The 15,690-nt window shown below is 43.2% G+C and overlaps 1 protein-coding gene and 1 pseudogene across 2 annotated transcripts; one reads left to right on the top strand and one right to left on the bottom strand.

The window, feature by feature from the left end:
• The first annotated feature begins 1,849 nt into the window (after nucleotides 1-1,849).
• LOC125554440 lies at nucleotides 1,850-3,384 on the top strand (annotated as a pseudogene).
• Nucleotides 3,385-10,617: 7,233 nt separating this feature from the next.
• On the bottom strand, nucleotides 10,618-14,760 carry LOC125553246 (probable WRKY transcription factor 14). Of its 2 annotated transcripts, none has more exons than XM_048717051.1 (3): nucleotides 14,001-14,760; nucleotides 13,306-13,491; nucleotides 10,618-11,317 (listed from the first exon to the last, which is right to left on the bottom strand). In XM_048717051.1, exons 1-3 carry the CDS (start codon nucleotides 14,441-14,443, stop codon nucleotides 10,837-10,839), a joined length of 1,110 nt encoding a protein of 369 aa, XP_048573008.1. In that variant the 5' UTR covers nucleotides 14,444-14,760; the 3' UTR covers nucleotides 10,618-10,836. The 2 variants fall into 2 exon arrangements, with proteins under 2 accessions (XP_048573008.1, XP_048573009.1); XM_048717052.1 differs by having other exon boundaries at nucleotides 13,306-13,452; nucleotides 14,001-14,759.
• Between the last annotated feature and the right edge of the window lie 930 nt (nucleotides 14,761-15,690).

A 15,690-nucleotide genomic window follows, 5' to 3' on the forward strand; every position in this document is an offset into this window, starting at 1 on the left:
TTTGCTTGCTAGTTGCTCGCTCTTTTGCTATGCCTATGCTGCGATACCTACCACATACTTTATCATGCCTCCCATATTGCTAAGCCAAGCCTCTAACCCACCTTGTCCTAGCAAAGTTTTGTTTGGCTGTGTTACTGCTTTGCTCAGCCCCTCTTATAGCATTGTTAGTTGCAGGTGAAGATTGGAGTTTTTTCCTTGTTGGAACATATTTATTGTTGGGATATCACAATATCTCTTATTTAATTAATGCATCTATATACTTGGTAAAGGGTGGAAGGCTCGGCCTTATGCCTGGTGTTTTGTTCCACTCTTGCCGCCCTAGTTTCCGTCATATCGGTGTTATGTTCCTTGATTTTTCGTTCCTTACACGGTCGGGTTATAATGGGAACCCCTTGACAGTTCGCCTTGAATAAAACTCCTCCAGCAAGGCCCAAGCTTGGTTTTACCATTTGCACTAACAACCTACCACCTTCCCTTGGGTTCTGCAGACTCAAGGGTCATCTTTATTTTACCCCCCCCCCGGGCCAGTGCTTCTCTAAGTGTTGGTCCGAACTGAGTAGACTGCGGGGCCACCTCGGGGAAACTTGAGGGTTGGTTTTACTCGTAGGATGTCTCATCCGGTGTTGCCCTGAGAACGAGTTATGTGCAGCTCCTATCGGGATTGTCGGCGCATCGGGTGGCTTTGCTGGTCTTGTTTTACCATTGTCGAAAAGTCTTGTAACCGGGATTCCGAGCCTGATCGGGTCTTCCAGGGAGAAGGAATATCCTTCGTTGACCGTGAGAGCTTGTGATGGGCTAAGTTGGGACACCCCTGCAGGGTTTCTGAACTTTTGAAAGCCGTGCCCGCGGTTATGGGCAGATGGGAATTTGTTAATGTCCGGTTGTAAAGAACTTGACACTTAACTTAATTAAAATGCATCAACCGCGTGTGTAGCCGTGATGGTCTCTTCTTGGCGGAGTCCGGGAAGTGAACACGGTGTTGGAGTAATGCTTGAACGTAAGTAGTCTAGGATCACTTCTTGATCATAGATTCTCGAACGTGCTTTTGCCCTCTCTCCTCGCTCTCGTTTGCGTAAGTTAGCCACCATTTATGCTAGTGCTTGCTGCAGCTCCACCTCATACATTTTCCCTACCTATAAGCTTAAATAGTCTTGATCGCGAGGGTGTGAGATTGCTGAGCCCCCGTGACTCACAGATTACTTCCAAAACCAGTTTGCAGGTGCCGATGCAACCGTGCAGGTGACACAACCGAGCTCAAGGAGGAGCTTGATGAAGACCGTGTTCATTGCGTTGTTCCGTCTCAGTTGATCAGTAGTGGAGTCCAGTTAGGGTGATCGGGGTTCTGTAGCATTAGGGGTAGTCTTCTTTTATTTGGTTCCGTAGTCGGACCTTGTTTGTATCTGGTTGATGTAATGCTTTATTCATATAATGTGTGAAGTGGCGATTGTAAGCTAACTCGGTACCTCTTTTTTATTCAGTACATGAGAGGTGGGAGGTGTAAAGATTACCCCTCTTACGACATTGCCTTCAATGCGGTTATGCCTCTAAGTCGTGCTCCGACACATGAGAGATATAGCCGCATCGAGAGTGTTACAAGAGGGCCTTACGAACCGGTGCTATTGCCCAGTTCTGCACTAGTGGTTTCACAGGTACTCAGAATGTGACTCAACTTACGTGGTTATAAGCTGACTTGAACGTAGATACATGGCAATGACTTGGGCTACTTTCTCCTATTGCATAAAATTTATCCAGTAGCAAATTCACTTTCATCAGAATTTCAGGCATGTAGATAGATACAGTGTGGACACATGACAATAATCCAATTATGTAGTAGCAAATATACAAGTGAAAAAAATTATATCTGTTGGCAAAAATGAAAACCGAAATCCATCTAGTTCAGTGGAATTCAGCGATTTCGGTTACGGTTGAAACATTTCTTAAATCGAAATTGGAAACCAGCAAAGCGCAGTCAGTTACAAGCTGCGCATGCTTTTGATGTTTGGGCGGCCCCACTGTATGCTGTAGGAAGAAAGCAAATGCTGGCAGAGGAGAGTGGCCAAAGCCAAGCTCAGTGGTCGGTGTGATGTGATGGCTTCCATCCCGTACAGTCCCCGCCGTCGGCAGACGGAGTCCTCCGCCTGGCCCGACCTCCCACCGGAGCTCCTGGAGAAGGTCTTCCGCTCGCTCGACCCGCTCGCCCGCGTTGCCGTCCGGCTCGCCTGCTCCTCGTGGCGCTCCTGCGCGCGGGCCGCCCCGGCCCCATTCCCGGCGCCCTTCGGGGCCCCACTTCTCCTCCTCCGCCGCCAAGGATCCGGCGCCGGACTTGCCGTCTTCAGCCTCAGGCGCCGCGAGATCCTCCCCTTCTCCCTCCCGGCCGGCCGGTGCTGCGGGCAGATCGGGGGCTGGCTCGCGATGGCCTCAGACGGGGACAACGCCCTCGCGCTGTGCAACGTCTTCTCTGGCGAGTCCGTCGCCGTGGCCCGGGCCCTCGCGTTCCCGGTCGCCAAGGTCGTGCTCTCCGCCCCGCCCAGCTCCCCCGGCTGGGTGGCCGCCCTGCTCAGCCGCTCGGGCCGCACGGTCGAGCTCGTCCGGCCGGACAGCGTCATGTCCGCCTCCTGCAGGACCACGATCGACGCCGCCGGCTCGGGGCACGGAGGTTTCCAGGACGTAGCATTCTGGCGCGGCCGGCTGTGCGCCCTGGCCGACGACGGCGCGGTGCTCGCCTACAGCGCCAACCTCTGCGCGCGCTGCACGGGGAGGAGGTCGGGCACCAGCTGTACAACTGGAAGTGGCGGCGCTTCTATCTGGTGGAGTCCGATGGGGAGCTCCTCCTGGTGGCGAAGAAAGTAGTGCAGGGCATAAGGCGGTGTTCGTGCCGGCCCAAGTATTCGGTTCAAATGGAGGTGCGGCGGTTCCTGCCGGCGCGGCGTGAGTGGGAGGCAGCGACGGAGCTTCCCGGCGGGAAGGCGCTGTTTGTGGGGACGGCTGCCTCGGTGGCGGTGTCGTCGTCGGCATCGCCGGGGATCCGGAAGAACTGCGTGTACTTGGCGCAGCGGGACGAGGGGATGCATGCCATCGGCGTGTACTCGCTTGGCGACCGGGAGACGACGGTGCTGGGCATCGCCGGCGGGCACTTGGTCGACATCGAGCCCGTCTGGACTTCCCCGTGGGTCGCCTGATCTGACCCCCCGCCTGCGTGCACGGCATGTCTGTCTGAATAAGCAGCAAGCAATCGTAACCTCCTGCTAGCTGCTACAGTGGTGCGAGTGCGATGTACTCATGGTCATGGTTGTGATTTCTTTCCTGCACTGTCATTCAGAAAAGAGTGCTAGTAGTATTTATTGATGTATCAGTGATATATTTATTAAACAATTATTATAGGTACCTCGAGCAATTATGAAAAATAATTGAGAAACTTCAACTAAGTTCACGGTCAAAGATGGCAACATGCACACTATCGAGCGGATAGTACGGGTTGTAGTGGAAAGTCCCGTTCCCATGATACCAATTGGGTACTTCTTTTAACCCTATATATGTGTGTGCGTGGGTAGTAAATCTGACCCACACCCACCTCCTTGTAGGGTTATTACTCGTGAACAATCACACAACGGGCTTCACACATTGCTCATTTTTTTTATTTTATTTTTTTGCAATGACATTTCTCGAACTTTGAAGTACCTCCAATAGTATTGTGTGGACTCACACATGGCATGTGATTTTGCTTGCAGCCACACAACGATATCATATAAAGAAGAAGACTCAATTTGTATAAAAGGTGGAAACGAATTATTGATGTCATAACCCATACTATCCAGAGCCTCTTTGATTTGCAGGATAAAAACATATATTATTCTCCCCCCTAAATTAATGTGTACTACATATCATGTGAAATTTAGCATCCACACAAATTAATCTCTTGGAAAAATTCCTTTTGTATTCCGGTCATCCAATCAAACAAACAAAAAAACCTCTAAAATTCCAATGACATGACATTGCAGTCCTAAAAAATATATCATATTCCTATGTTCTTAGAATTCCACTAATCAAAAATGCCGGCAGCAGTGTCCTCAAATACAATATGTCATAGGTAAACAAGAGCAAGAAAAACTAATTTAAGGTGCGTTTAAAGCTGGGGAAAAAGTTCACGTATGAGTGATTTACAAACCTCGTTGGTCCTAAAGATTTTTTTTAGAAATTTGGAGGATTAGGACATTTAGGATGTTTTAGATAGGAGTTGTTTAATTTGTAGAATTAAATTGCGTTAAAAGTTTTGTACTCATCAGAATACATTTTGTAGGAATTTTCTATGGCTCCGAAAGCGTTTGCGAAAAAGTGAAAACTTTGGTACTCCCTCTGCAAACTAATATAAGAGTGTTTAGATAACTAAAGTAGTGATCTAAACGCTCTTATATTAGTTTACGGAGGGAGTATATACTAAATTAATTAACCTGGCCCAAATTCAGGTGATCATCATGTTACAGCTCTGCTTTTTTTTAGTTTTCCTGACAGCGAATCGAGTTGGCTCTCTCGTGGGGTCGAGATCAATGGTGACAAGGCGTGAAACTGAAACGATGCTCAAATGAGCACACGCGACACGAATTACAGAGGACAGGCGTGGTAAAGGTAGGTCAAGTCAGGCATGGCTGCTCTACAGGTTTGTCTTGTTTGGTCAATTGCATGCATGCGCGATTCCTGCACCTGTACCAACATACCGTACGTGTGCATGCATGGCCGTTACACAGTGCAGTTCTTCCTCACATGCATGGCCTTGTCAGTTCACTGCCACTTCCTCTGACCAAAAGACATGGTTGCATGCATGCCAAAAGCAAAGCAACACATATGTGTACACAGTACCGATCTGATTCAGAGACGGCAGGAGAGAGAGAGGAAGAGGGAGAGTGAGAGAGAGAGGAAGTGGAAGAGGGAGAGTGAGAGAGGAAGAGGGAGAGAGGGAGAGAGAGGAAGAGGGAGAGTGAGAGTGAGAGAGAAAGGAAGAGAGAAATAGATGTGAGTACATGTAGAAAATGGTTAGTTGCACCAGGAAAGTGCTTGAGTTATCCTTGGGGTCCATTACGTGCAATGTTATAGTTAAATGCAGATTAGACTCATGCCAATACTACTTTGGAGTTGAGCGCAAAAGGTTGTTATCATGCAATCAAACATGAAACATCACAGAATAGCGAATAATTCATACTATCATGTACTCCCTCCGTCCCATAAAATAAGAGCGTTTTCATGTGACGGAGGGAGTACTAGTATATATAATCATAATATTAGTAACTTTAAAAAACATATTTTTAGTTTTGAAAAAAAATGTTCAAAGAATCCATGCATGTAAAGCACACCCGCATGACAGTTTTGGTAGAACACGCAAATCATTTTTGGCATTTGCTTTACTATGTGTGCATATATTGTACACGCTTGTTTTTTTTTCCATAAGTTTTTTGTAATTTATAGATATGATCTTCACCATGTTCATGTATCTTTTCATATGGTACTGGTCCGAAAATTCTCTTCATCAAACAGCACCTCTGTAGCAAAACTTCGTATATTGAAAAGTAGCCACAAAATTTATTTCAAATTGAATCAAAGACGGAGTTATTAAAGTTAGAGCGCACGCTAGGCAAATGAACAATGTAAACTGTAAAAAAAAGGACTTGTATTGTCACATCGCCAACCGTTGACGTGCACTTTACTCTTTTCTGTCCACTTTAGTTAGATTTTGCAACCTGGGGTCTACCACAGATCTGCATGCCGGCCGCTAGGCACCACAGCGTCACTGTACATGCATGTACAGATGTCTATGATGGATTGACTCTGTCGTCTCCTCAATCCTCATCATGCGGGATGCATTCGCACGCAGCAAACCAAAAGAAAAGAGCAAGAATGGCTCCTCGACATTGCTGGTAGTAGTACTACAAGCCAAGTTTTCAACTCACGGGTTATTTATCTCTAACTTTTCATTGGCTCTAAAGGGTGGATAGGAACTCAAAGAACATCTCAAAAGCCGGCTGAACTCAAAAGCATTTGAGATGTATGGGTGGTTCACTAGGTAAAAATATATATCTAAATTTCTTAGTTTTTTGAACTCAAAGCACATAACATGCATCTAGAAAGCCGAGCATAGCCGGCACTCGGCGCACTTGACCATTTGAGATGTACTGGGGTTCAGTAGGTAAAAGAAAACAGGATTTAGAAGTTCTGATTTTTTTTAATGGGACATATAGATGATGCATATGTACCATCCTACTAGATCCCAGTAAGGTGTGATTTTTTAGATGGGACATGCATATGTACCATCCTACAAAACTCCCAGTCTTAATTAGATTCACAACAAATTGATATGCAGCAAGACAAACCAGACCGTGAATAGTGTCACGTTCAATATTGAACTGAATAGTAACTCATAACTGAATTGAATAGTATCACAATGGTACTATTCACATCAGATTGAATTTGGACCTTAAATTTTTTAACGTGGTACATACATATTGTATGAGTGTTGTCAAATTTCCTTGAGATTTTGCAATCCATATCAAATTTGAAACATAGGGCTTAGTACACTAGTACACCTCGAGGTGCTATATGTCCTCGCCGATGCTCGACACAAAGATGTCATTGCTATTTCTCTCTTGAGAACTGAAAAGCTTATATATACTACTGCGTCCATTCCTTGATATAAGGTCTATAGATTTTTGAGAAAAATTCCAAAATATAAGGTGTATCGCGTTGCACCACTTGTTTGGATGATTTTTTTAGGGATTTGATTACATTTCCTTATATCAGGCAAACTCCTCTATTTTTTCATGTCAATTAGTCAGGTGTAATCTCGCCCAAAACTTGTGAAATTTTCCCTCCATGTGCGTTCTTTAATTTCCGTGCCAAAAACTATACACCCTATATTTAGGGATGGAGGGACTATTAATTTATGGATGAGATTTTGAGCGAAAAGGTCAACAAATATCATTATGTTTAAACACTTGAAAATAAATATACAAGGAACATGATATTTAATAATAGGGTTTTTATCATTTATGCACTAGTTGTGTCCCACTACTCAATTTTTCCATTAAAAGTTACAATTGCTCAAAAATGTCATCGTTTCGTGAGATGCTTGCTCAGAAATGTCAGCATTTGATAACTGTGCACATGTCTATGATGGATTGGACTCCATCATCTTCTCATGCAGGATGCATTTGCATGCAACAACCCCAAAAAGAAAAGAGCAAGCAATGGCTCCCTAAATTGTTGTATACTACAAGCCAAGTTTGTAGCTTAAGGATTATTCATCCCTAATTTTTTATTGCCTCACGAAAATGCATAGGAATTCAAAGCATGGAAAATGCATCTATAAAGCCGGTCTACACTTGGCGCACTAAACCAATTGAGATGTACTGGCAGTTCACTAGGTAAAAATCAATATCTAGAAGTTCTGAATTTTTAAACTGGGATATATAAATGATGCATATGTGCCATCCTACAAGATCCCGAGTCCTAATTAGATTCAGGAATTGATACACAACAAGACAAAATAGACCATAAATAGTATCGCATTCAAAACTGTATTGAATATTATCATAATGATACTATTCAAAACAGAATTTTGTTTTCTTTGTTTCTTGAGTTATGTATTGGCAACATGTTACATACATGCATATTGTATGGGTGTTGTCGAATTTCCATGCATAAACCCAAAATAAAAAAACAAACAAGAAATGGCTATCGCAGAATAATGCAAGACCAGTTTTCAACTCAAGGATTATTTATCTCCAACTTTTCATTGCCTCTACAAAATGCTTGGGAACTCAAAGCACATATCATGCATCTTGAAAGTTGGCCAACACTCTGAGCACCAGAACATTTGAGATGTATTGGCGGTTCACTAGGTTAAGCTTCTTATGTGAAACTTCCGATTTAAAAAAATCAGAACATATAAATGATGCATATGTACATGTACCATCCTACAAGATTCGAAGTCGTATTTCGATTCACAAATTCATACACAGCCAGACAAAACATGTTGTGTATACACTAGTAGAAAAACGACTTTTAGTACCGGTTCGTAAGGACCTTTAGTACCGGTTCTGGAACCGGCACTGAAGGGTGGGGACTAAAGGTCCCCCCTTAGTCCCGGTTCAGCACGAACCGGGACCAAAGGCCCACCACATGGCACGAGGCGCGCCGTGGTCTGAGGGACCTTTAGTCCCCATTTATTTATTTATTTATTTGAAATAAAGCAAAAATAGCCCGCCTACTAGGCCGGCAGGGCCTGTATACAACCAGAAACCCAACCTCTAGTTGGGCCAGCATGCAGGCCCGTACGGCCCAGTAGGCCCCACAGGGTAGAAGACTTGCAATAGGCCCACAAAGGCCTGCTTAGAGAGGAGCTCGACACGGTAGCCGCGGCGGGGCTTATAAACCGGTGCGAGCTCCTCTCAACTAGCGAGGTGGGACTAAACATTATGCACTGCGGGTGGCAGCGCACCACCTTTAGTACCAGTTGGTGGCTCCAAGCGGCACTAAAGGGGGGGGGGGTCTTTAGTACCGGTTGGAGCCACCAACCCGTACTAAAGGCCACCACCTTTAGTACCGGTTGGTGGCTGCAACTGCTACTTAAGGGGGGGGGGGTCTTTAGTACCGGTTGGAGCCACCAACCCGTACTAAAGGCCACCACCTCTTTAGTACCGGTTCGTGGCACGAACCGGTACTAAAGGTTCGCCACGAACCAGTACTAATGAGCGCCGCCCACATAGCCATTAAAACCGGCACTATTGGGCACATTAGTGCCGGCTTAAATACAAATCGGGACTAATGAGCTAAACATTTGACCCATTTTCTACTAGTGATAGTATCATATTTGAAACTGAACTGTATAGTATCTAATGGTACTATCCACATCAAAATTTATTTTTGTAGTTTTTAATTACGATTTGAATTTGCATTTTTTTTCTAGCATGGTATCATATATGTACCTAAATAGTTGATCCCCACTAACTCAATAATCTTGACATGGAACTATGCAAAACCATCATGCCACCATGCATGCCCCACTAAATTTATTTCTCTGAACATGCAACTATGCAAACTCACTACGCCACTATGCATGGGGGAAGATACACCTTAGCATGCATCATGCATGTTACTTATAATAAATTATTTTTCTACAACTATACAATAATCAAATATATTAAACTACATGTGCTTGAGTTTTAATTCTCATATTGTAATTAGAATACTGAAGTTTCATACCACCAAATCTCATGGAAATTACTGCATCCAATTGTTGCTGCAACGCACGTGTATCATCTCTAGTATACATAATGTATGTGTGTTTTTGTATTTCCTTGAAAATTTTCAATCCATAGTAAATTAGAAACAAAGGGCTTAGTACAGTGGCACACCTTGAGGTGCTAGTGCACCCTATATCCCCCTGCCGACACTCGATACAATGATATCATTACTATTTCTCTCTTCAAAACTGACCCTTAGACTAGTAATTTATGGGTGAGATTTTGAACATGAAGCTCAACAAGTATCATTGTGGTTTAATAGTTGACCAATAAATATACAAGGAGGTAAATTTGCCAGCATTTGATACTAGACTGAGTTTAAGTGGTTAAACAATGTCGTTTACCTTCTTTTAGTTTTGTTTGAGTGCAAAATTATATTTTGCTAGCAACGACGGTATCTTGCTCCAATGGTGGCTAGCTTACATACTTCACCATATGATGTTTTCGAAGGAATAAGATACTATTTGACTCATACATGCATATAATAAGTGAGATCATCACTTGATAGAGTTAATTAATTAATTATATTCCTAAGGAATTTTTTTACAACACCGTGCTAAGATGTACCAAATAGGAAAAAGAGATTATGACTATATTAGTGCACACCCTAAAGTTGAGTGTTATTATTATTAAAGTGCATGCACACTTTAAAATTATAGAAATCAAACCATACATAATAGTACAAGGATTTTAACTACATGAACAATTTTATGCATTCAGTAAAACTTGAAAATTTTGAATGTCAGCATTTTCAACTGATTTAAAATAATATGATGAGATAGAATATAATATTAGAGTAAAATAACTAGAAGAACTGAACGGAATTGATCCACGCACATATTAAAAAGGCAGTCAGCATACATCCTCCCAAAATTTAGGCTACTCAAGCATTTCACTTTGGATCATGAATATATGCACACAGGTCCAGAATCTAAGCCTTTTTTTTTCATCTTGTTGTAAGCTAGATCCTCCATAAAGAAATAATTACTACTCCCCCAATCCCGAAATAAGTGACTTGGTGTTAGTTGGGACAGAGGGAGTAGCATCCACAACATCAAATGTGTATTACTAGATCTAATACTTGAATAGTACTCCTTCTGATTCTAAATATAGGACCTTTTAGCGAATTCGATACAGACTATATACAGATGTATACAAACACACTTTAGTGTGTAGATTCACTCATTTTGCTCTGTATGTAATCTATATTGAAATCTCCACAAAAAAGCTTATATTTAGGAACGGAGGAAGTGGTTACTATACATTTGTAATACTATCGATTAATAATATGGAAACTTTGTTAGCGATAGGAGTAGGCATGACACATGTAGATATTTCTCTTGATTAATTACCTCGTAAAATATACGTATATGTACACTCTTAGTTTTATCATCATATATTGGCGGAAACAAATATATTAGTTATCCTGTTGTACAAATAAAGGGGGAAAAACCGTGCGTTTTAAGATATGTATGATCTTCTTAGTCGAGCATGCATATATGTATCACGGCCGCCCTGATCGATTGATTAGCTAGAAGCATCGTGATTAGAATTTGTGCCACTCGTAGTTACTACTTACCCCCCTGGATCCGTAGACGTTTGCACTTGTCGTCATGGGATTATTATCAGTCTCCAACTCCTCCAGCTCTGCAAAGACCTCGTCAGGCTGGATGCCTTCAAACAACAGGCCACCACCATCTCCGGCGGTGGCCGTGCTATCCGGCATCTTGCAACTGACGGGCAGCTGGTCGCCGCAGATAGGATTGATCTGCTCGACGTGGAAACTGTTGCTGGAGGACGAGCTCGCGGCATTATCAGCGGAGCTACTGCTGCTGATCTTCTGCTGCTTCTTGGCAGCGGTGTGCGTGTGAGCACGAGCGTATCCAGCAAGGACGTTGCGCTGCATTGGCCATGGGTGGTTGTGCTCCGCCGTGTAGGTGATAACCAGCATGTTGGGGTCGCTGCGGCTGCGCTCCACTTGCTTCCGGGCTAGGCACCCCTTGGAGCTGCTGCATCTGTAGTAACCCCTGCGTGCATGCACCAAAAATATTCCATCGTCATTGTATATTTTTTCCTTTACTTAAGAATTGTTATTTCTAAGTGGATCAAGTTAATTACACAGCATAATCCTTGAGCTGTAAACTGTCCTTTTGTGTGCGTTACCGACAAAAAAAGACAAGTTTTGTGTTTAAATTTAATTTGGTGTGGTCGTGTGCAGATGACAGATGCACAATTTCACAGCCATTAGTTAAGGCAAAAATGTGCAACTACCCAGATAAAGAAATAAACAGCTAGAAATACATAGCCACACAATTGAGTAATTCATCAGCCAAAAGGGAGACATGAATACATACAAATATAGTTAATTGTATATATGTGTGTAGAATGATTGTGTTTTGGTTCTTTTAGTTAATTACCCCTGCAGTTTAGACGTTTTGGACATGTCTTAGTTCAAATATTGAAAATGTTAATCAAAAATATCATTTTAAATATTTGGGTAATTGTTTTTATCAAATGATGCAAGAACTATTATATAATGTTATCATCCTGTGGTTAGAGCCGATTGCATAATGAAACAACTAATGAACTGACCAATATTTGAATACAAAAGATGCCTTGTTGAATTATATGAAATAGATTACTGATTTTGAGAACAGAATGTCAAAGATGGCGTATAAACCGACTCAAAAAGTCAATGATTTCTATGTTTGACCAAGCAGATATACAAAACCATGAAGATAGACAATACCAAATCAATATCATTATATGCACCCTTAAAATTTATACAGCAACTATTTGGGACGCCGGGGGGTTATAAGATTGAATCTAATTGACAAAATAAATATTTAGCCTGGACCTGCTTGTTCCAGGTAAATAGCCCCAATCTCAAATTTTCATTTATCATTTAAATTCTATAACTTATTTTAGAGATATGACAGGCAAATCAACATGGCGAAGAATGAAAAGCAATCAGGGGATACGAGATTTTACGTGGAAAACCCCTCCAACACGAAGGGGGGAAATCACGGGCGCCATATCGGAGGAGGTTACAAATGTCAGGGATTACAACTGATCAACTTATCCCGTGCGGCGGCTTACAAAGGATATATATAACACATGTGACCTAGGTCAAGACTGATCCGTACCGCTTCAGCCCAAGCCTACTCGCAACGGGCCTCGCTCCGCCCGCTCGTTAGAAGTTAGCCTTTCTATTTATACTTGAATTTGGATCACAACGGAACAACCTTATATTATTGATAAATGATTTCCCTGGTTGATATGTTTTGCATTTAAATCTGCGACAAGACCCACCTCCCACAAAAGTCAATTTCATACTCACGCCCTATGTCACACTTCCACACACTCTATTGCTCCGTCTGGCTGGCTCTCTAACCGGACGGCTAGGAAGTAGTGTCCAACATGTTACACCATTTTGAACTTTCCCTCACACTTGTTGTAACCCCAACCCTACCCACTACATAGCCCCCCCCCCCCCCCCCCCCCCCCCCCTCTAAATGTGCAGTTCCACCCTCGCCTTAGTGAAGAAACTGACAAGGTGCCAAGAGGGTGTATCATTGCGTGCTACTCTCCGCCTCAGCTTTCACCTTGTTCACCATATCATAGTCGATCGATCCATGTATCCCACCGGCCCAAATCGTCCTCACGTTCCTTAACATCCCTTTCCTAACATTGAAACACTGCAAGAAACACTAACGATGAGTAAACGCAACAAACACCAGTTTAATATTGTGTTTTCCGTCCAAATCCACAAGGAAGATGCTGAGATGTCGCTGTTTTTCCTTTGGTCAAATCATAAATTTCCATGTCGATTAAATGTGGAAAACTTGGTGAAATTTGAGTTGACAGCAAAACAGTAAGCTCGTTCAAATTTATATGACCAGTCGACCTAATTGGAACAACCTAGTGAAAAAACCAAACGAGAATAACTAATGTACCAAACTAAGACATCAGATGTTAAATATAAACTTCAACTGGATCATGAAAACAATAGTACCTTGGATAAGGAGAGCCCTTGATGGGTTTCTGGCCATACTTCCTCCATGCCCATAGATCAGATGGAATCACCTCCCCTCCCCCTCCTGCCCGGTTGCTCATCACCGGTGGCGCCGGGATGCACACCACCTTCCTCACATCGTTCTTTCTGCAGTATGGTATATGCGTGCAAGCCATGCCGCAATAACTTAATGTAGTGAATGGCAGAGCAGTTAGAGCTTTTGAAGAACAATTAAACATGTCCCCACAAAAAAAACATCCTCCAATAAACATCATGAAAGGATTAAAGAAGCATGATTTAATTTGAAAGGGGAGAAACATGCAGCTATCCATGCATCAAATGTCAGGAATTCAGAACTATGAACTGTTGAGTTAACTCATGGTAGCAGACACAGAATGACAATTTCACATACGTGAAGTATTTAATTGTTCTTTCAATCTAGTGAAAAATGATGCTCAAATGAACCAATGGAAATGCATAGAAAAAACTAAAGATTAGATAGAGTAGAACCACAGAAAAATTACATAGGCACATGCATGAACTAATGAAATTGTAAGGGAAGGGGGGGGGGGGTATTAGAAGAGGAGCAAATGACAAATAAAATACTGAAGCAACAAAGAATAGGACAGATCAAGTCTCTTAGCTAGGAAAGAAATTAGGATGGATCGAAGGGGAATTAATTAAGAGTTAATAACCTGGTGATCATCTGATGACGAGGAGCCGGTGGTGGTGGTGGTGGCGGTGGCGAGATCCTCATGGGGTCGTCGCTGTCGGCGGCGGCGCAGCACGCATGCTCAGAGATCTGGAAAGCCAGCAGTTGCTGGTGCTGGTGCTGGTGCTGCTGCGGCAGCCCATATCCGCCAGCCGCCGCCAGAAGGTATGGGTCGACCACAAGGGTTGAGGGCGGGGCCTCAAAGGTAACCTCGCCGCCGCCGCAGGCGACGTTCGCAGGCCGCCGTTGTCTCTCCTCCTCGCAGGGGGTCATGACGCGACCTGCCGCACAAGGGGGAGGTGGTGGTGGTGCTTGGCGACGGGCTCCGGCGGAGTAGGGCATTGAGTTGGCACGGGCCACGACATCGGCGAGGTCGCCTTCCCGCGCTGCAGTGGCGGCGGCGTTGGCCTGCTCCTCCATATCCATAGTGGTCTTGTGCTCTCTGCTGTATCTTTTCTTGGTTATACTATTACCAGCCTAGTCTTTGCTACTCCTAGCTTAGCCACACACACACACACACACGCAGCCAGCTTGCAGGAGCTGTACACACACACTCACACTGTCCTCCTCTCAAAACTCTCTCTCTATCTCTGATTCATGAGCTATATCTAGGTAGCTAGGTGACAATGGTGCACAATTTGGTAGGGGGATGGGGATACGCTGCTGCGGCGCAAGGTAAGTGCGTGTGTGTCTTTTCATGGACTAACCACATGAGGAGATACGCGATCTGATGGCTGGCTATGAGTCTAGTCTATGTATGGTGAGGGTGAGGCGGACCGGTCGGATGTGTAGGACGAAATAAGCGACCTGCATTTATTTGGAGCTCAGGACACTGTTGGCGCCAACTGTGGGCAGCTTATTGCACCACAGAACAGAGGTCAGGACATTACGGCACTCCCTCCATCCGTCTCTCTGCAAGGACTACTGCCTTTGCCCCCCTTATTTAGAGAGAAGAAAACGACAAGGGGACAGCGACATGGTGGAGTGGCACTTATGAGAGAGAGAGAGAGAGTAGGGCTTGGCAAGCTCGAAAAGTGCTTGCAGCTACCGGGCTCCAGGGCTCTTGATATTTGAAAATTTTGAAAAACACACTTCGGTTGCTAAAAAAAATCTTAAATCAAATATTTTTTTTTGAGACATTCTTAAATCAAATATGTGAATGCATAGACACATTCCCAAGGCCCGGTAAAAATCTGAAAAAGAAATACTTTGTATTTTGAGAAATACAAAAAAGAGAACATTCTGACAAAAATGGCACCCATTTTCTCTTATATATTGTCAGAAATTTGTTCTTTTTCTATAGCCCAAAACAAAGCGAGATTTCTACCAAAACTTGCCACGGGTATTCGGAATGTGTATATGTATCCCCTGAAAAAATTTCATATTTTTTTAAACTTCCAAAACACGAATTTCAAAATGTTTAAATATCGAAAAGTGGCTGCAGAGGCCGAACTCCATTGAGCTCTATATACATTTATCAGCCAAAATACCTTTTCCATAACTCAAAAAAATCTGAAAAAATGTTTTCATGTAGACATATACTTGAAATATACGTGTACAAATTTTCATAAACATATGTATTCATATGTGATGTATACAAAAAAGACAAATACACAGATTGAAATAGGCTTTTTCTTTGTTGTATTTGTGTCAGATATTTGTCTTTTTTGTGT

Source organism: Triticum urartu, chromosome 4 (genome assembly GCF_003073215.2).
Source record: "Triticum urartu cultivar G1812 chromosome 4, Tu2.1, whole genome shotgun sequence".
Classification (NCBI taxonomy): Eukaryota; Viridiplantae; Streptophyta; class Magnoliopsida; order Poales; family Poaceae; genus Triticum; species Triticum urartu.